The 22,500-nt window shown below is 30.8% G+C and overlaps 1 protein-coding gene across 5 annotated transcripts in view; it reads left to right on the forward strand.

Moving 5' to 3' along the window:
* LOC145263767 (coiled-coil domain-containing protein AGAP005037-like) overlaps window positions 1–22,500 on the forward strand; it is a 758,348-nt gene that overhangs the window by 367,016 nt on the left and 368,832 nt on the right. For all 5 annotated transcript variants that reach the window (XM_080120809.1, XM_080120810.1, XM_080120819.1 and 2 more), the window contains one exon: window positions 2,497–2,604. In XM_080120809.1, coding sequence (XP_079976935.1) covers window positions 2,497–2,604 — 108 coding nt within the window. The remainder of the gene's footprint in view (window positions 1–2,496; window positions 2,605–22,500) is intronic.

Consider the following 22,500-nt stretch of genomic DNA (forward strand, 5'->3'; position numbering starts at 1 on the left):
TATAAAGAGAATATATATATATATATATATATATATAAAGAGAATATATATATATATATATATAAAGAGAATATATATATATATATATATATATATATAAAGAGAATATATATATATATATATATAAAGAGAATATATATATATATATATATATATATATATATATAGAGAGAGAGAGAGAGAAAGAGAATATATATATATATATATAGAAAGAGAATATATATATATATATATAGAAAGAGAATATATATATATATATATATATATATATATATATATATAGAAAGAGAATATATATATATATATAGAAAGAGAATATATATATATATATATATATATATATATATAGAAAGAGAATATATATATATATATATATATATATGTATATATATATATATATATAGAAAGAGAGAGAGAGACAGAGATAATATTAGGCTATTATTTTGATTATTTAAACCACTGCTCTTAGCTTGAACGTTTTTCTCACAATGTTTCAGTCAATGTAACTTCTAATCTTCTTCAGGCGTATCTTGTTGAACTTAAACGAGAGTGTGTATGTAATTTTGAACTGAACCCTTTATTCAAATAACCTGAAAATGGTGCATTTGCCATCAAACAAAAACAACTGTTACAATTTGCATACATATTTCTGAAATTATTGTAATCTAATATACTTACGTACTTTTGTGATTATCCCTTTTTCACAGGAGAGGCATTGCTAGTTTTTCTCTACTCTTCCATGGTAGATGCCTGACTGAGATTCAATTTCTGATTACCGCCTATAAAATATTCACAGCAAGAACTCGTCTAGTTAACCCCACAAAAAAATGTAGTTGTTTTTTTCTTCTTCCTCTGTGTAATTAAAAATGAACAGAGTTTCTTTCCAAAATTTTTCCATTTTGTAGGTTCAGTGTAACTAGGTATGCAGAATTGGAAAATATACGAACCGACTGTAAAGTAGCTAAGACCTGTTCACTGTTGAAGTGACGTCATGGAAATGGTATTAGTAAGCAGCAGTCAGACTGATAATGAACGAGTACTAAAAAAAAGCATTAAAAATTGTAAAAGTTGTATTAAAAAAACAAAAAAAGAAACACGGTTTGACTTATACTGAATCTAGACTTTATTTGATGTAAATAAAAAAGAAAAAAAACTAGAATTACATGTGTAAAATTATACATGTTGGATGCAGAATACAATCAGATACTGCAAAAACTGAATTATGAATTTAGGAACAAACAATCAAACAAACATTAAAACAAACAATGAATAATCTTTAAAATGAAAACAAACGATAAAAGAAAATAGTCACATTTGGACCAGTTTTATTATATCCTTGACAAGTTAGAACAATGCAATCCCAAGGCATCTTTGAGAAGTGAAAGAGAAAATGACCACCCTAGGTTATAGCTGTTTGTCTATTAATACCATAGTAGCGGGACCTGTGAAAATTCCACAATGGACTCATTCATAGGTAATATATTGATGTTGGCATTCTGTAGATGTTCAGCATCAGTGGAGACGCTTTGATATTATTGTAGCTATTTTGTTAAAAACTGCAAAAGGATTTACCTAAGCTAAGGGATGTAAAATACGCTAAAATATGATATTTTAATTCTTGCTATATCTTACTATAGAGTTAATGTTCTATCGATTTTTATATGTTATAAAGTTGCGATTTTAAAAATAAAAACAAAATATATCAATTTGACTTGGGTGCATTAGCTTGAATTGAAACTGAAACCAAAACTTATACATACTTCTGTGAAAATATATTTTCTTATAATATATACTGATCCTTATTTAAGAAGCTCAATGTAATTACAGAGCAATATAGTGAATAAATGACAAAAGACTATATTCCAAAGTTCATGATGTTGACCATCTTATAATTGGAATTAAAGGAATAAATTATAAGATATAACTTTGGAATATAGTCCTTTATCAGTTATTCACTATATATATATACAGTCCTGGTCAAAATTATAAGACCACTTAAGAAAGTAAGCGTTTATGCATAATATCTAATTTTTAATCAAACAAATGGTTGAAACCATTGCGAAAAGGGAAAATATGATGGAAAAAATGAAATCTGCTTCATTGGAAACCTTAACCCTGATCTAATAATTTTTTTTTTTTTTTGGCAATGGTTTCAACCATTTGTTTGATTAAAAGTTCGATAATATGCATAAACGCTTACTTTCTTAAGTGGTCTTATGATTTTGACCAGGACTATATATATGTAAGATGTAAGCGTGACACAGAAAATAAATAACACACACGCTATCGTATTAATATATAGGTTTTGTGACGTCAGCAGGTACACAATATTTAGTACACTGGCCTTCTCTTTAGAACGGCCACGGTCTGATTCATTAAAAAATCTGAATCTTAATCTAATATTTAATATTCGTATTAGTTCGACTTCCTAGTCATGTTAGTAACTAAATTGAGTTTTTGTTGGACTAAAGCAAGATTCCATTTTACTACTTGTAGGATCCACAAAAGAAACGAGACGCTTTCATGGATTTACTTGCCAAACGATATCCGCATTATGCTGAAAAAATAAAAGATACAGTGAGTGAGGACAGCTTCCCAATCAGGGTGAGTTCATCTTTTTTTAATTTTCATCATTTTTTATTTTTTTATTTTATACTTTTTTTTTTTATACTTATGTGCATACAGTGATGTGCACAGAGGAGAGGAGGGGGTGATGACATAGTGTCTCTGGACATCCCAATTTTCGAAAGGAGAGTATCCAATCATCCTCAAACTATCCTCCTTTCTCATAATAATTCTCAATACTAGGACTTGTACTTGATTCTTTGTGAGTATACAGTCAATATGTTGGCTCCAAATATTCAAATTTTGGGGGAGGTGGGATCCTCTCATATTCAAACTATCTTGCTTTCTTATATTTCTTAGTACTAGAATTTATACTTCAATCCTTGGGGCATACAATCATGGAGTTGGTACCAGGCATCCAAATTGGGGAGGGGGGGGCATCAAATCATATTCTTTGGAACATACAATCAAGGTGTCAGCCCCGGGCATCACTAAAGCTCTGCATACACATGAGAGTATCAATCTGAAATGAAAATTTCATACAAAACATTTTGGCCCAGCTTTTAATGAATTGTTTGTGGTCTTAATTTTACTAGTATATTTACTTTCTTATCCATTATTCCATAAACTAATTTTCCATACATAAATATGTATTCTGGTTTCTTTCTTCCCCCACAATTTGTTTCATTGAATACAGACGTACAGATAGTCCTTAGTGAATGAGAGCTCATTTAGGGATTTGGAGCACAGTTAAATTGATGTGGGAAGTCATATGGTCCTTTTTAAAGGGAGATAACTTTTTAAAAGCCACTTTGTTTAATGCTGATAAAAAAAGGGAGATAACTTGTCTCGATGTATTTTGTAACCATTCATTTCCAAGCCGTTTTCCATTAAAAAAAAAAAAAAAAAAAAAAAAAAGCAATGATGGCTAAACTGTTTATTTCCCAAAAAAACATAAAAACAGAATTTTCGAAAAAAAAAGAGGAAATTTCAACAATTGATTTTAACACAATAAAAACAGAGTGCAGCAACAGATTTTGTTTTTGTTTTTTTAAATATTAAGAAATGTGACATCAGTGCATAGAAACAGAGAAATAAGTGTTGATATATGGATATACTTATCTTCTATATATATAAAAGCGAAAATGTATGTATGTATGTTTGTGTGTCTGCTAAATATTTTTGACCGACGGAACAAAAATTCACAAACTTGGTCTCATATGAAAGCGCCATCCTCCGGATGACAAATATCGAAAAATTGGCCCAAAAGGACCATCAGAAGTGTGTCAACTGATCGATTTTCTGCAGGGGGGGGCCAAAAAAAAGTGACATTTTAATGTTAAACATTACATATCTTTAAATCGATTTATAACTGCCCCAAAAAATACGGGCGCCAACTCTTCTACATAAAGTATACACGGGGCCGTTTATTTTGGGTCAACTTGTATTTAAAACCCGCTGAGTCATGTCACGTGATCTTGACGTCAGCAAGCTGTAATGGCAGTCTGAATTTAAAAAACATTGTTGTTATCGGTAAAAAAAAAATTTAACCCTCAAACAAGCTAAACTATGAAATTCTACGCTATGACAACGTTACCAAAGTTATTAGCAATGTTAAAAATAGTTAGATACGATATTTAAACGAAAAATAACAAGCCAAAAATGTAAAGTAACAAAAAAAATATGCTTACAAAAAATATTAACGATCGAAGTTTTTACAAAAAAACAAACCCAAACGCCATTTTCTTTTCTAGTAACACTCTTTAGAGTAAGGAAGACGAAGTGTGAGATAGAGAGAGAGAGAGAGAGAGAGAGAAAAACGTTAACCTTTTCACCCCGAAATCGGCAATTTTCAACAGGGGGGGGTCAACAACGCATGTGTCAGATGACGTCGTGACCTGATTTACTTTAAATAGTTGAAAAACCGAACAAATTGCAGATACGTCGCTTTAGCTCAGGTAGTTAAGGCCTTGGTTCATTATCTAAACGTTTTGGGTCTGAATCGTGGTGTGAGATGTTTTTGTTTTTTTACGATGTTTTAAATTTAAATATTGAACCCTGTATTATTTAAGCCACTTTTCATGTAACGTTCGTTTACCTGTTTTTATTTTTACTTCGCTTATTCTTAGTGACATCCCAAAACACCCAGGTACCCACCGATTTTTAAAATTTTATTATCGAAATAGGCTTATTTAAGCCATTTTTCACGTGTTCGTTTTTCTGTTTTCATCGTTCGTTTGCTTTACGTTAGTTTTTTTTGTGTTTTTTTTCAATGTTTTGATTAACCCCCCCCCCCTGCTTAATTAAAACATTTTCTTTTCTTACTTCGCTTATAACAATGCTTACATCGTCATCGTCGTCGTCGTAACGCTCGACGACTTTCAAACATATTTCACTGATTCGCTTACACCAATGCTTCATTCTGGCTGGCCGATTTTATTTTCAAACTTCGCCTCAGGGCTTCGGCTTCGATCCTACCGAATCCCCCCCCCCCCGGGTTTCTTTTTTATTTAACACCACACATACCTACAAACACCCGGGCAACGCCGGGTACCCCTCGCTAGTCTAATATATAAAAGGCAAAATGGCCGTGCGCGCGTTTGTGTATGTCCATGAAAGCATTTTTGCATCGGATTTTTGCCTGGGTTAGATTCCTGGATAAGTTTTCTTATACTTCCTGGATTATAATATCTCAGATTTGCAAACAGACATGGTTTCTTTAATTTTTTTGATCGAGTTTTAAAAAATTTCCGCTGTCCTGTCGTGTCGGCTATTTGTTTGCCTTTTTCATGTAAATAAAGCAAAATTATTTGAACGCAACCGCCAATGCCTGGCCTTCGCCCGGGTAGTCTCTGTTCTGCTACCACTGATTTCGATCACTCTAAACAGTTCATATATAGTAAGAATCTAAAACTTTTGTTTTTACTTTCCATTATTATTCTTATGGACCATTTTTTGTAATTTTATTAATTCATACTGATTTACACATTCCCTTAATTGCTTTTTTAAAAATTCAAACGGTACCTGCATGTTATCGCCCCAAACCAGCACTAATTGCCAGTGAAAGCCAGATTATTACATTTCAGCCACGGCCACCAGTGTCCCCAATTGTTCAGGGATGGCAGTAACCAACAACAACCATAATTTCATTTTTTTGTGAGGTGGGGGTTGGGTGGGGGCTTCCACCAGGCAACACCAGGCAACAGGTCCTGCTAGTAGAATAATAAATCCGTAATCTGCATTTGCTTGTAAGCAAATAACAATTGATACAAACCTCCGATTTTTCGCAGCATGTTGGGTGCGGTAGCAGTCAAAAGTAAATTTAAAAAAAAAACAACAAAAAACAATAGCTGTTGCAGCTAATTATATGCTGGCAGGTCTTGTGAAATAACACGATTTCTCGTTACTTCATATGCAAATGAGATACTGCCAGCGTGAATAAAAATCCTGTTTTTCGGAGACGATGCAGATTTGGAGTTGTGAGTTTCGACAGCAGTTTGATGACTTTAAACCCAGAAATTATGAGTTGAAAGTACAGAATAGTTAACAATCCATTTGGGAAAGTGCAGAATAGTTAACAATTAATTATTCAACAGCAGTCTCCATATAAACAAGGTCCTGGATATGACCTTAAACTATATCCGATGGTGAGGCCCCAGCTTGCGGGCTCTTGGGAGTGTGGCGCCACCCTTTAATTGCCATTGCTCCCAAGTCCACTCTGACCTGGAGTGATAGTACCTGTTAGGGTCCCAACTATGGGTTTAATAGAAACCGACTTGAAAAAAAAAAAAAAAAAAAAAATATATATATATATATATATATATATATATTCTTTTTGAAAAATTTTTCTTCCAAATAACTGGATTCGGCATTAAATAACCTGAAAAAGGTTGATATGCCGTAAAACAAAAACAACCAACCAATCCATATAAACAATCCATATAAACAATCCATATAAACAAACTGGATTCATCTCGTTTTGTACTCAGACTCCTCAACTATAAACTGCCGACATCTGTAACTCACTGCTTTGTGTATTTGTCCTTTCCAAACTTTGGTTTCTTGGTTAAACATTTGGAACCAATTATTAATTATTTACTTTATTGGCGGGAAAATATTCGGTTAACCTATCCCCTTGATCAGCCATGGATGAAATGAATGGTGATGTGATTTCTTGTTTATTTCTGAAATTGTAATTATAAAAAATGCATAGGTTAGTTTCAACCGCATTGCGAGCCTGTCTCTGCTCTATCTTTATTTTCATAGCAAATGCTCGTCTGAGGTCCAATCTATGCCCCCCCCTTCCTTGCTAAACTTTCGTATCACAAAAATAAAGAAAATCAAACCTTTTTTTCTAAATAGAAAATTATGATGTTAATTTGTATTACGTTTCTTAGACATGACACTATCTGAAAAGAAATTATTTTTTAAAAATATCAGGTATTTCAATTACTTACCCACGATTATATAATGTTTTATCCACCCCACCCCCCACCCCTAGGGGAAAATTTACGCATAGTTAAGAATCTATGGGCTAAGGTATTTCATGTGCATAGATATATGAGTTCTCCTTTTCTTTCTTTTTTTTTCTTCTTTTTTTTTTTTTTTTAGAAGAATTCCGTTATTTTTTTTATTTATTTTTTAATGCAGAAAAGGGAAATCTCCACTTATAAAACTAGAGCCTCCTATGAAAGTTGATTCTCGGTTTTTTTTTTTTGGGGGGGGGGGGGGGGTTCTTAAAAAAAAAAAAAAAAAAAAGAAAAGGTTCATTTTTGCCAAATCGCTAGACCTCCACAACTTCCCTCCCGCTGCTGTTAGGTTGTATTTTATTTCCTTTTCTATTTGTTCTCTTAGCTTTCTCTTTTCCGCTTTATTTTTCTTTCTCTTTTTCTCTCTTCTTATTCCCTTCTTATCTTGCCTTGCTTTCCTTCCTCCTCTAAAAACTTAAAATGTTAATGTATATGTCTATAAAAGTGAGAATGTATGAGGACACTTCTCAACCAATATACTCAACGAATTTATGATCTACAGACTTGAAATTTGGTATATAGAGTATTCAGACATGTGGAAAACTTTATAATTGGTTTTCATCCAGAAAAATGAACTGCTAAGGGGTCAAAATTTAAAAACTAGTACATGGGGGGGGGTCGTCACATTTTTATCTGTTTGCTAACTGGTTCATGAATGCGCATGCATGAATGGTTCACATGACAGATTCATTATGTTAAAAATAAGTAGGTTTGAATGATTACTTATTGTGTCAAGCCGGCCGAATGGTTATCGTACTTGACTCACTGTCTTTAGGTTTTGGTTTCAATCTCGGCCTGAGTATTTTTTTTTTTTTTTTTTTACTTACAAGAAGTTAACGATTTAGAGAAAACATAATACTCGCATACACGTGTCTCAGTTTTTGTATTAATCAAAATATAATATTATGCGTATTTTACGACCGGGAAACGCTGGGCGGCCTGCTAGTTTTGTCCTAAAGGCTAAGATTTAAAACGATTCACAGAGGGTAAGGGACTTTTGTTTAATCAAAGAATGACTTTCTTTCACTTCCTTGCTTCATATAAGCACGATGTGTCTTTCTCTTAATTTTCACTTCTTTCGCAGTTAGTGTCTCCAATGATGCTGGGGACGAAATACTAAAGTCTTGTGCATGACATGAAAAGAAACTGGAATCCTAAGAAGATCCCAACAATTATAGGAGCAACTGACTTCATAAAAAAGAATAAAAAAAACAACCTGGCGTATATACCTGGTGAACCAAGTGCAAGAAAGGTTCAAACAATTGCACTTGAAAAGGGACGGTCATAATCTTAAAAAAAATCTCTCGATTGGAATATCTGAGTTAGCGGGTGAATGTTTGGTATTCCATACCCAGCTAGAACAAACTGATGAGAAAAAAAAAAAAATGGTGTTGTTAAGGGAAAAATTTATTCTGTGTGCTTACTGCTGTCCTCTCTCTACATACATACACACAGCGAGACCGTGGCCCACAAAATGAGAAATTCATCTTGATTTTCAGGGGTTTTTTTTGGGGGGGGGGGGGGTTCTCTCCCTACTCAGAATTTTTTTTTTTTCCATTGGCTACTCACATTGTATGTTATTATTGGGGTAACAAAATATTCGGCACTTTTGCATTTTTCGTACCGTGCTGAAATAATTTTGAAAGCCATTCTTAAGACGGAGAGAGGATGATGTTTTGTAACTATTCTGTGCTTCCACCTAACAATTAAAAAAAAAAAAAAAAGATATCGTGAAACTTGAATTTAACCTAAAAAAAAAAAATATTTAAAAATAGCGCGGTACTAAAAATGCATAAGAACCAAATGTTATCATTATTTTGATTCTCGAAACACAGTTAATTAATCGAGAACCACATACATCGCCATATAAAAATACAGAAGATATCAACGGATATATTACTCGAGATTCAAAACAATGAAAAATATTCTGTTGTCCTAGCTCTAGTTATGATCTTCATCTTCAGTAGTCGCCATATTTTTACATGCGCAGCTCAGCTTGCAGTGATATCCGTTATCTTTCGAGACTGAACGCAGACGATACATACTAGAAGAATACTCGTCCCAGGACGTGTAAAATTATTTCCCACCGAACAGAATAATCTTATACTAATTTAATGTGTACTCATAAAGATTTAAGAATCTTCTGTAGCAGATGTTTCCCTGCTTTTTAGTTGCGCTTTCCTCGTTCACCGTGCCCTTATTCCGAATTCATAACAACGAGCCGACGGGTTTGTATTACTGTACACATAGATTCGAAAAAGTTGTCAAAAAACAAATACATAACAAATAAATGTTATCAAAGGCAAGATAAGTTACTTTTCTACCAAACTGGATATAATTTTCGTGTTTTTATTCAATTTAACATGTTTATTCAGCTCGAAAAGCATACAGTGTTTACCGATGTATTGGAACATTCAAGATGGCGGCCGATTCTCTCTTTAACACGGTCAATTTTGAAAAAGGTGTAATAAATAAAAAACCGGTTAAAATACTGTTAAAAACTCGCTCAATATATGTTACCGTGAAATAGGTTTTTAATAGTATTTTATATAGTTTTTTATTTATAACACCTTTTCCCAAACTTACGGTGTTAAAGAGGGTGTGAGACGCCATCTTGAATTTTCGAATACATCGGTAAACACTGTATGTTTTTCGAGCTGAATAAATATGTTACATTGAATAAAAACACAAAAAAATATATCCAGTAAGGTAGAAAAGTAACTTATCTTGCCTTTGATAACATTTATTTGTTATATATTTGTTTGTTGACAACTTTTTCGAATCTATGTGTACAGTAATACAAACCCCGAGCCGACATTCAGTTTTTTTGTTTTTTTTTCTATCAAAACGGTCATTAATAATGCTTAATAACTTTCATTACATATTTAGGTAAACCAAGTGCACTTTCGGAGTCTTTAACTTTACGAACTGCAATTTTGGACATAACCCTTAATCTACTGACTCTGACAAATTGTCACAAGATATTATTTCTAACAGTAAATTATACAGGTTGATGTTAAAAAAAAACACCGAAGAATTTCCACATGGTCTAACAATAATAACTGAGATGATGAATAGAGACTCACATAATATGAAGAAAAATATGCGACTCAATTGTTTGGAGTGACAAATGTAGATAACTCTTTCGTTATGTTTTTACGAGTTATCTCCCTTGCGTACGTAATCTGTGATATATGTATATATATATATACTAATGTATATATATACTAATGTATATATATGTGTGTGTGCGAATGTGTGAATATATTTAAATATACAAGTATATATGGCTGTATATACATATGTATACATGTATGTAAATATGTGTATATATGTATATATATGCATGTAAATATATGCAAACATATGAGTATGTGTATGTAGATATATGTATTTTTGTATGTAGATATATGTATTTATGTATGTAAATATATATATACATGTGTATGTATTTATCTATGTGAATAGAGAGAGATGTATGTATTTATGTAAATATATATATATATATATATATATATGTATTTATGTATGTGAATATATATATATATATATGGAGATGTGTATGTATTTATGTATGTGAATATATATATATATATATATATATATATATATATATATGGAGATGTGTATATATGTATTTATGTATGTGAATATATATATATATATATATATATATATATATATATATATGGAGATGTGTATGTATTTATATATGTAAATACATATATATATACATGTGTATATATTTGTGTATGTAAATGTATATATATACATGTGTATGTATTTGTGTATGTGAATATATATATATTTATGTATGTAAATGTATATACATGTGTATACACTTATGTATGTAAATATATATATATGTACGTGTATGTATCTCTGTATGGAAATATATATGCATATACACATATGTATGTATTCATTTATGTAAAAAAATATATATATACATTTATTTATGGATGTAAAAATATGCATGTATTTATGGAGGTAAATATATATACATGTGTACGTATTTATGCATGCATATATATATATATATATATATATATATATATATATATATATATATATATATATGTGTGTGTGTGTATGTAAAAATATGTATAGAGGGAGATGTGTCGAATCTACCTCGGGAGACAATTGATACTTCATGTAAGAGTGTGGTGAGCATGTAATTGTGTAACGAGGGTTGCGCAATATATCCAACTACGCTTCTCCTGAATCAATACTACTTGATTCAACGTGCAAGAAGAAGTCCAGGATAACTGGAAACAATGTCAAAGTAAGCGAAGAGCAGATGCAGCTGCTGATATTCTGAAATGCTTAACTTTGGTGATTTAACAGGAACTGGTGTATATATATATATATATATATATATATATATATATATATATATATATGTATATATATATATATATGGTCATTTCTTGTTGATTTTTTTTAAAACAATAATACGGTTAATTAGCGTCTTCGCCTTGATTTTTTTTCTTAGAAAATTGCTCATATTTTATTTGGACGGTAAACAAATAATAATTTATTTATTATTTTTATTTTACTTATAAAACAGTAATTTATGGTCATGCATGTTTCAAGATCCTATCTCTCTTCAGCGTAGCTTGACTGTTTCTAGGAATCAAACCTTAGACCATGTGTATTATTACGCCACGAAGTCCTAGATAATTTTACTATTATTTTTTAGCATATTTTATTTTATATATATATATATATATATATATATATATATATGGTGACCCCAAAAAAGCGGGCCCCAACTCTAATTAGGCCCCGTTTTTCCCGAACGAACTTTAACACAGTGTATTCTTGAGCCCAGCTCCCACTGGGGTCTTGGTGTACTCACGGTCGTTGATTCGGCCATGTCCTGTAAAATAAGGGCAATCGGTGAATAAATAATGGAGATGTCACGTTTTTTGGGGTCACCCTGTATATATATATATATATATATATATATATATATATATATATATATATATATATATTAAAGCACAAGCAGGAGCATCGACAAAAAAATGAGGAAAACAGTAATACATTATATATATATATACGATATGTAACACCATATATTTATGTACCTATAGAGTTGTTTTTTTCTGGCTTGAACATTGATATTAAAAGCCTACTTTTTCTGTTGAAAAATTATTGAAATAAACTTCTTAATATACTCAGACATGGATGCTGGCAGCTTCATGAAGATTAACTAATTTCCATATTCCTTTGAAAAACGAACGTTCATTAATTACTTATTCATTTTTTATGGTTTCTTATTAGAATTGTTTCATTTAGCTATTACGCTTAGTTCTATTTATGCATAGTTTCTACATTGTGCATAATCGTGTAGAATTTAGGATGAAATTATTCTAGCACATGGACCTGTTTATATATATATATATTTATATATAAAAGTGATTTTGTTTTTTTATGTGCATGTGTGTGTGTGTGTGTGTGCGCGCGCGCGCGTGCAAAATATCTTTACCAAACCCCTCTCTGAATATTTGGTCTACAGACTTGATACTTGATAGATAGGTTATTTGGAGTTTGGAAACACTTTCGATTTGATTTTTTAGCCTGTAAAAATCGCTGGTATGTGGGTCAAAATAGAAAAAAACAAACAAAAAACAGTCAACCTTAGCAGGAGTAAATCAACTAACTATAAGCACACGTTTTTAGCTTGGAGTTGCTTGATTTTTAGCTTTTTTTTTTTATCCATTTGCCGATAGCTCAAACAGTAACGACGAAGGCTGAAATGCTAATAACGACTATGGTGGATCGCTGAATGTTTTGGTTTTGATTTCAGCTGATGGCACCAAAGTCATGTTTTTTTGTTGTTTTTTTTTAACTTTTTAAATCGCTACTATATATATATATATTAGGTACAATATAATAATCAATAGAGAATTTGGCTCTATGATAATAAATATGAAATCTGCATAAATTAAAATATCATATTTAAGTGCACTTTACAACCGGGCAATGCCAGGCGGCCTGCTAGTAAATGAATATTTCTCTCCTCATATCATTTGGAGTCTTCTCATCTTTAACGTCATTTTTACAACGTTTTAGCCGATGTAAGCTTCAAATTTTTTTCAGGTGTATCTTGTCAGACAAGAGAATTTTTGTGTCAAACTTTGGAATCTGCACTGATCTTGAACAGAACTCTTTATTTAATCTATGGGGGAGTGGTATGTTCTCATTCCGTCGTCCATGACCAGGCAGAAATCCTAAGTAATTCACAATTATATTTTGAGTGTCGCCTGCACTGAGGATTGAATCTTTCACCTCCAGAATAGTCTTACAACTGAATTTTACCAAATATTTATCTACTATGCCACGCGTTCTTGTGGACGGTCGGAGGTTACACCGACTGAAACGTTGTGAAAATAAAACCAAAGATGAGAATAGTAGTTTGAATAATCAAAATGATACTGATTATCAAGCCTCATCTCGGAAATTCAGAAGCAGGCGATTTTTTCAAAGGCGACTTGAAAGTACAATTTGGCGGTAAAAGGTTAACACTTACCGTATACCTTGGCATTGAAACGTTATTTTTGAGCCGTGAAGAAAGAAACACAGACTATAGCTAAACAATTTTTTCTAATAAAATTTTTGGCTAAAAATAGACACCTTTTTTAGGATGAGAATTGGAAAAGCTTTTTAATAAGCAATGATAGAAAGATTGACAATCAAATTACAATTTGTGAATTACTTAGGATTTCTACCTGGTCATGGATGACGGAATGAGAACATATTAATCCACCGTAGATTAAATATGTTTAAAAAAAATAATGCACTAACGACTATATCAAATATTCTGTTTATGAGCAACTGTGAACACAGATGGTTTATAATCATTGAATAAATTTTAGGTTCAAAATTTTGTACAGATTTTCGAATTCAACAAGATGCATCTGAAGAAGGTCAGAAGTTACATGAGCCAAAATGTTGTGAAAGAAATTTCCCAGATGAGAACAATAGTTCAAATAATATGAATCAAATCCTCATCTCAAAAATTTAGAAAATTTGTCTCTTATTTTGGATTTAAATTGGTGAAAAATTGATTTTTAATTATCAAGCATTCTGTTGAATTTGTTTCTACCAATCTTATGACAATATATATATATATATATATATATATATATATATATATATATATATATATATATATATATATATATACTGGCAAAAGTACCCGTCGTTGATTGGGTTCAAAAACAGCCTACAGAAAATAGACTCTGATTTATGAAAGTATGATAGATTATGAAAAGGAAGGGTTGTAAAGAGATAGCTTCGAATTTGGGGGTATCAAAACCAAAGCAAAATATGATGAAAGTAAAAATAAAATAGATAAACCCCATAATTTGTTATACCATACCTGTTCACACTGAAACACTTATCACAATATTCTGTGGATCTATATTAAAAAACCTTGTTAAACTTTGTGACATATTTCCATTCTATGGAGGTCAGGCGCGAACGAACACCCCATAATTTTATTGCACCATATTTCTTCAAACTGAAACATAATTATCAAAGTATACTTACGCAAATAGATATGAAAAGTCTTTATTAAAGTTTGTGCCTATTTCCATTCTATGGAGGCCAGGCGCAAACGCAGACTCCACAATTTTATTATACCATCCCTATTTAAGTTAAAACATACTTATCAAAGTATTCTTATATACATCTATATCAAAAACACTTGTAAACGTTTTTTTTTTAATTTTTTAATTTTTTATTTCCATACTTTGTGGACCAGGCGCATACGCAGACCCCACAATTTTAATGAATCATCATCATGCCAGATCAAACATACCCATTCCTGTGTCTCAATACATCTTCTATCATGATATGTGGTCAGTTTTCTATAGTAGTCAACCATATAGGAACCTATTCGTGACCAGACACACACACAGACGTTCAGCTTTATATATATATATATATATATATATATATATATATATATATATATATATATATATATATATATATATATATATTCAAGCAAATATTATTAAATACAACGGAGACTTTTTTTCTTATAATTCTTTTTTTTTAATTTTTCAATTTTTCGTATTATCTTTTTTGTTTCAAAATCAAAAATATTAATAAAGGATCCATACATGTTGCTGTTACGAGCGCTTTCGATTCGTCCATGAATCATCATCAGGTGTTAAAAATACAGGATTGCGAAAATGAGGATGAAAAATGAAAACTAAAATATATATAGTCAGTGATGAGTTAAACCCCATTAATATATTTTACCAAAATCAAATGACGCCTAATTTCAGAATTGAAGAAAATGCAATAAAAAATATTATACGAAGATACTTGACGCCTGTTGATAGTAATTTTAAAATTAAATTTATTATCTATTATAGGAAATTTCGAACACAAAACCTTGTGGTTAAAAACAACTCTTCACCGGCGATAAAAACGTTGGAACAAACCAATGTAGTGTATAAATTTAAATGCTCTATTGGAGAATGTAACTCCAAAAATAATACATACATTGGGCATACAACAACAACGTTGTCCCGGCGAATAACTATGCACCTTAACGACACAAGCGCGATTTACAAACATTTAAAAAAAGAACATAGCTGTCCCCCCTCCAATGTTAGAAAGGTCCTCGTTGACAACACAAAAATTATACAACGGGAAAATAATGTAAAAAAATTAAAGATTCTTGAAGCGTCGTACATTAGAACTCTTCAACCTAATATAAATGACATTGCATTTCAAAAAAGCAGTAACGTTCTGAAATGTCTTGCGTAGTCCGTGTTGGACGGACTTCGTACATGGTGTCTACGAACTTGCTGGTTTTAACACTCGAATTTTTAATCGACTTTTATTCTTAATCGACTTTTATTTTAACTCATCACTGACTATATATATTTTAGTTTTCATTTTTCATCCTCATTTTCGCAATCCTGTATTTTTAACACCTGATGATGATTCATGGACGAATCGAAAGCGCTCGTAACAGCAACATGTATGGATCCTTTATTAATATTTTTGATTTTGAAACAAAAAAGATAATACGAAAAATTGAAAAATTAAAAAAAAGAATTATAAGAAAAAAAGTCTCCGTTGTATTTAATAATATTTGCTTGAATGAAAAAATGCTGCCTAAATATACCAATATATATATATATATATATATATATATATATTGAGTAAAATGATTTATAATTTTGAATTAAAAATCAATTTCAAAAGGAAAACAAACAAAATCAATAGATTGTACGATCGTTTCGGAAACAATGTTTTTATTGAAATAGACAATATGTCTTGAATAATAATTTGATAAAAAGATTTTTTTAAACAAAATCTCCTCATCAGCAAAAATGGGAGGGGAGGGGTAAAGACACCAAAATAAAAACTAGCATTTTTGTAAGGTAGCTATTCCTTTTTTCCGCCCGCTTTTAAGGCTTGTAATTCTTTCAGTTCATCTATTCATTGGTATGTTGTTAAAAGATTCTAGGTCTAATTCCTTCAAAATTTTATATATATATATAGCGATACAATGTAGCTTTAAAACTAACAATAACAATAGGAAACAAACAAATAAATAAATTAAATAAACATGAATATACATAAACGATCACACACATATATGTATATATATATATGTATATATATGTGCATGTATGTGTGTACACATAGGTATATTTATATGTATAAAAAAAAAAGGAGAACGTCTACCTAAAACCACTAACCTAGTTCTAAAACAGATCCTTTGTTTGATAAAATGCGTGCCCATTGGCTGATAGGAAGGGGCGCGGTGGATACTAGAAAGCTGATTGGCTAACTAGAAATCCTCAACATATATAAAAACAAAATTTGCGCATAAGCCTGACGAATCCTATAGTTGGATGAAACGCAGAATATTCAGTGTAGCTTAATCGCCATATATATTTTATAAATTACTATATATATATATATATATATATATATATATATATATATATATATATATATATATATATATATATATATATTTAGGTTTAATAATTAAAGTTAAATTCTGTAGATTAAAATATATACAAATATATTTCAGTAAAGAATTTATTGTTTGAAACAAGGAATATATATGAAGAAATTATATTTATTTCCTTAATCCATGGATTTTCAATAATGGCTCATATCATCAAAAGGAAATGAAATGCAATTAAAAAAATGTTCAGCTATGAATAAGCAACTATTTTGTTTTTCAGCACATATATTGAAAATGTTATTTAAAAGTTATTTAGATGGTGATTAAGAGTCATAGTTACCTTTTTGGCTAGGATCGGCTTGAAAGTATTACCTCAACGCAATATCTGACAGGAAAATTCACTTGATTTCTAATTTGTGACCTATCTCATTCCATGTACAGTACTGTTTCGTTGTATCAGAACTCATCAGTGCAGCTAGACATACACCTTCCCCAGCCATCGTATTGACAGTCGGCAGCTCTCACCATCGAACCATGAATCAGTGCCGTAAAATTTCTCCTCAAGTATGTATTAAATCCAAACCCGCCCGTCGCAACAGTGCTCTAACCATCAGCTTGTTTACAAATAAATTAATAGTGGGCTTCGCTTAATAGCTTAGATATGCATCGAGTGAAAATATATTTACAAAGTGCTCAACTCAAAGATATGGGGGGCTTTAGTTGTCATCCACATACAGTACTGTATGTACACACACACACACACACACACACATATATATATATATATATATATATATATATATTAATTTTATTTATACAAACATTAATGGCTACATATGTGCATACATGTTTCTGTAATCACCCACGTTGGGGGATTACGTCTTCAGGCCAAGAATTACCTTCAAAAGTCTTGGCCTGAAGACGTAATCCCCCAACGTGGGTGATTACAGAAACATGTATGCACATATGTAGCCATTAATGTTTGTATAAATAAAATTAATATACCTGCTCTGTTCACTCATTGAGCACTATTTTGGTAGACACATGTTGTTTCATTGGATGTACTTCTAGGAAACTAAACTCTACTGGCTATATATATATATATATATATATACTAGCATGGGTACCTGGTGTTGCCCAGGTTGACATAAAGTTCCATTTGGAACACACTTGCTATACTAAGGATATTAAGTTTTTTTGGGTTTTTTTTTTTAGCTTTTTTGTTTGTTTGAATAGTTAAGAAAACAAAAAAAAAAAAGAAGCCAAACATTTTTCTGTCCACACGGAATTATTTTTTCCAGGTAGAAACTTATCGAGAGTACCAAATTATTTTATTTGGTGAAGATTTAAAAAAAAAAATTTTTTTTGTTTCGAAGTTTCTAAAGGGAAATAACTCTAGACCCGTTTTTAAAAAGGTCGATGCCGGAAATAATAATTCCAAATAAATGAAATTAAATATATTATCTATATCATTGTTATTTAAAGTTTATTAAATAACAATTTCAAATAAAACACTTTAAACAACTCTCTCGCTATAAACATTAACTAACATACCGCTATTTAGTAAAATCAATTTTCCTTCATGCAATATGAAAATGAGGCGACCTCTTAATTGTATATTTTGCAAGAATCATAGAATATATAGAAATAAATGGAAGAGTAAAATAACGGACCTTTTGTATACATTAATCAAATTGTGAACAAACAAACAAACAAGACTACAAATTTATATATATATATATATATATATATATATTCTTCCCTCCCTCTTGCCCTAGAAAATTATAATTTTACCAATTTTTAAATTTAATTTTTATTTCTTTATTGCTTCTTTCTCCCCCCTCTTCTTTTCCTCTTTTCCCTTCTCTCTCCTCTCTCTCTCTCTCTTACTTCCATTCTCTTGACTTTTAATATCCATGTGTAATCACAAAAAATTATATCTTTCCTTTTTATTTTTATTTTAACTTTAATCATCTGACGATATGGACAGATAATTTTTATCCTGTCTATTAAAACAATTTGTAATGAATTCAGTTAATACACTTGAGATTGTAATAATAAAAAAAACATATTTGGCTCTACTAACGTATTGAGCACTTTCTATACTTTTTTTTTTTTATCACATATACCTCTTAAGCTTGCTATTTTCCAGAGGTAAGGTAACCAGTGAAATATAACGAGGCTAATACAAGAGTGCTCAGTACCGAAGTAGAGCCAGGTATACTTTCAATCTGTTTTTACATAAGCAGTAATGTGTTGCTACACAGTCATGAGCATGTTTCGGTCTTCTAGTATTTAGTAACTAGAGACATCTTCAGGCAATTATGCTTATATTCAAAGAAAGGTTAAGAATTTTGCTTTTGAATATAAGCGCTGTTGCCTGAAGAGGTCTCTAGTTGCTAAATACTAGAAGACTGAAACATGCTCATGACTGTGTAGCACCACATTACTGCTTATGTAAAGACAGATTGAAAGTATATATATATATATCTACTATTATTTAAAAGGAACATTATGTGTGTGCCTGTGTTTGAGTTCATTCCCTATGAACTCGAAAATGACTGCACCGATTTTTATGAATTTTCACACAAAGGTACTTTATGTGCCTGGCAGTGTTCTTAGATAGGTTTTGCGTCGGAATGTCCTCAATAAGTATTGATAATTGGAATAATCCGATTAAAGAAAGAATAGGCGATTTTGACTAAAGTTAACACCTTACACAGTCTAACATCACAAGTGCATTTGAGAAGCCTTATTACCACACAAGCCGAAAGCCCCGATATATAAAATGAACAGTAGGTTCTTTGATATGACAGAGGTACGCTGGAAATGAATGTTTCTATTTAAAGCATGTGCATGATTAAACATTATACTTTCATTAATACAAAAGCTGAAACCTCTTGAATCTTCTTCATGGGTTCCTATTTACTTTCATCTCCACGAGGGCAGAGTTGGACACAAGGTCGGATTTTATATATATATATATATATATATATATATATATATATATATATATATATATATATATATATATATATAGTAAGTTATAAAATGTAACTAGCTCTACCTACCTATTGAGCACTTTTGAAGTAAATACTTAAAGTTTACGCATAAATCTATACTTCCGTATATTAATTTTATGTGAGTAAATTAGGTAGTTACATATATATATATACACACAGCATAATCACGTTGACATACCAGTTCCCATCAGATCACCAAAGGTAAGCAATGTTAAGCCTGGTCATTATTAAATGGATGACCAATTTGGTAATTCCAGGCACTGTATGTAGGAGGACGTCAACACCTCCCTGAAAAGTTGCAAAAAACTAGCACCGTAATTTCCCCCCCGACAGGGATATACGTGCAACTGACCGCTTGTGAATTCATACTGCCATGGAACTTCCTTCTTTGGAGGCAGCTGGTTAGACCCGAATAGGGTTAGTGCCGTTTCACACATGACCGGATAGAAGTTTTATGTAATTTGCAATTGTATTCTTATTATCGCCCACATTGAGCAATGAATCTTCAAGCTTCAGAAGAATGTCACTTAAAACAAAATTTGGGTTTGTATTACTGTACACATAGATTCGAAAAAGTTGTCAAAAAAACAAATATATAACAAATAAATGTTATCAAAGGCAAGATAAGTTACTTTTCTACCTGACTGGATAATTTTGTGGGGCTAAATGAGGGAGAGGGGGGGGGCAAAAGTTGAACTTAGTCATTTTTTTTATACCTTGTTCACTGTGCACTCACAGGGGACCCAGCATGCTTCACTCGTGTTTTACCCTATTCCTTCATTCTCATTTCATATCTAAATGTTATTAAGCCAGTTTTTCTATATTACTTTATTATTGGAATCCTTTAGAGATGAGTAATTTGTATATTTATTTATTTTTTTGTGGACTGTTATCCTCATCTTCATAGTTGTTGCTTGACAACGTTTCAGCCAACTATTCCTCAGGCCAGGAATAGTTCGCTGAAATGTCGTGAAACAGCAACTATGAAGATAAGGATAACAGTACGCAAATAAATAAATATACCAGTTATTTTTTTTTTTATATTTGCATTTTTTATAATTCTAGCTCTTCTGATGAGAAGCATTTAGCTTCGAAATGCCATGGCCTAAAGAGGATTTTTTTTTCCTTCATTTTCCCATTTGACTTTTTCTTATTGTTCTGATGATATAATACTTATATTTAACTTTTATTCCTCATCTTTGATTTAATATACTTGTTTGCTCCTCTTAACAGTGTTGAGCTTTTCTTATTTTGAGAAGTTTTGCTTTGTTAAAGATTTACTCTTTGCTAACATAATTATATTATTTATTATTAGATATTGTTTTGGAATTTAATAGAGAGGTTCTCCGAGTTTGTCCAGATTCACCTGAAGAATATTGAAGGGTACATCGGCCAAACATTATAAATAAAACTAATATCTTAACATAATATTTTTTTTTTACTATTTTAATATATTGTTTTTTTAGTATTAAGCACACAAAGTGAGACTTATTTGCATTTTAGATTAATTTAATTTCTAGATTTATGTTTCTAGACTCATTAGATTTTTAGGTTTATTTGGGTTTCTATACATTTTTGGGGTTTCTATACATTTTTTTGGGGGGGGGGATTCTAGACGGTTTGTTTTCTATACATTTTGTTTTCTATACATTTTGTTTTCTGTACATTTTTAGTTTCTGGACATTTTTTAGTTTCTAGACATTTTTTTTTAGTTTCTAGACATTTTTTTTGGTTTCTAGACATTTTTTAGTTCCTAGACATTTTTTGGTTTCTAGATATTTTTTGGTTTCTAGACATTTTTTGGTTTCTAGACATTTTTTAGTTTCTAGACAATTTTTAGTTTCTAGACAATTTTTAGTTTCTAGACATTTTTTAGTTTCTAGACATTTTTTAGTTTCTAGACATTTTTTAGTTTCTAGACATTTTTTGGTTTCTAGACATTTTTTGGTTTCTAAACATTTTTTAGTTTCTAGACATTTTTTAGTTTCTAGACAATTTTTAGTTTCTAGACATTTTTTTGGTTTCTAGACATTTTTTGGTTTCTAGACATTTTTTGGTTTCGAGACATTTTTTGGTTTCGAGACATTTTTTGGTTTCTAGACATTTTTTGGTTTCTAGACATTTTTTGGTTTCTAGACATTTTTTGGTTTCTAGACATTTTTTTGGTTTCTAAACTCATCTGTTTTCTAGATTTATTTGTTTTCTAGAATTGTTCATTTGTAGAATTTTTGATATCTAGATTTATTTGATCTCTTGACTTATTTCATTCTAAGCTTATATTTTATTTTAAACAAATTAAGTTTATGTAAAGTTTTGTTTTATTAAACGTAAATATTTCTACTAAGGTCTCTTTTTTCTTGATGTTTTCATTGGTTTTCAATTCTGGACGACAAAAAGGAAGAAACTTATTTAATTTCTATAAACAAAA

This window comes from Euprymna scolopes, chromosome 39, assembly GCF_053919585.1.
Source record: "Euprymna scolopes isolate OS-2025 chromosome 39, ASM5391958v1, whole genome shotgun sequence".
NCBI lineage: Eukaryota > Metazoa > Mollusca > Cephalopoda > Sepiida > Sepiolidae > Euprymna > Euprymna scolopes.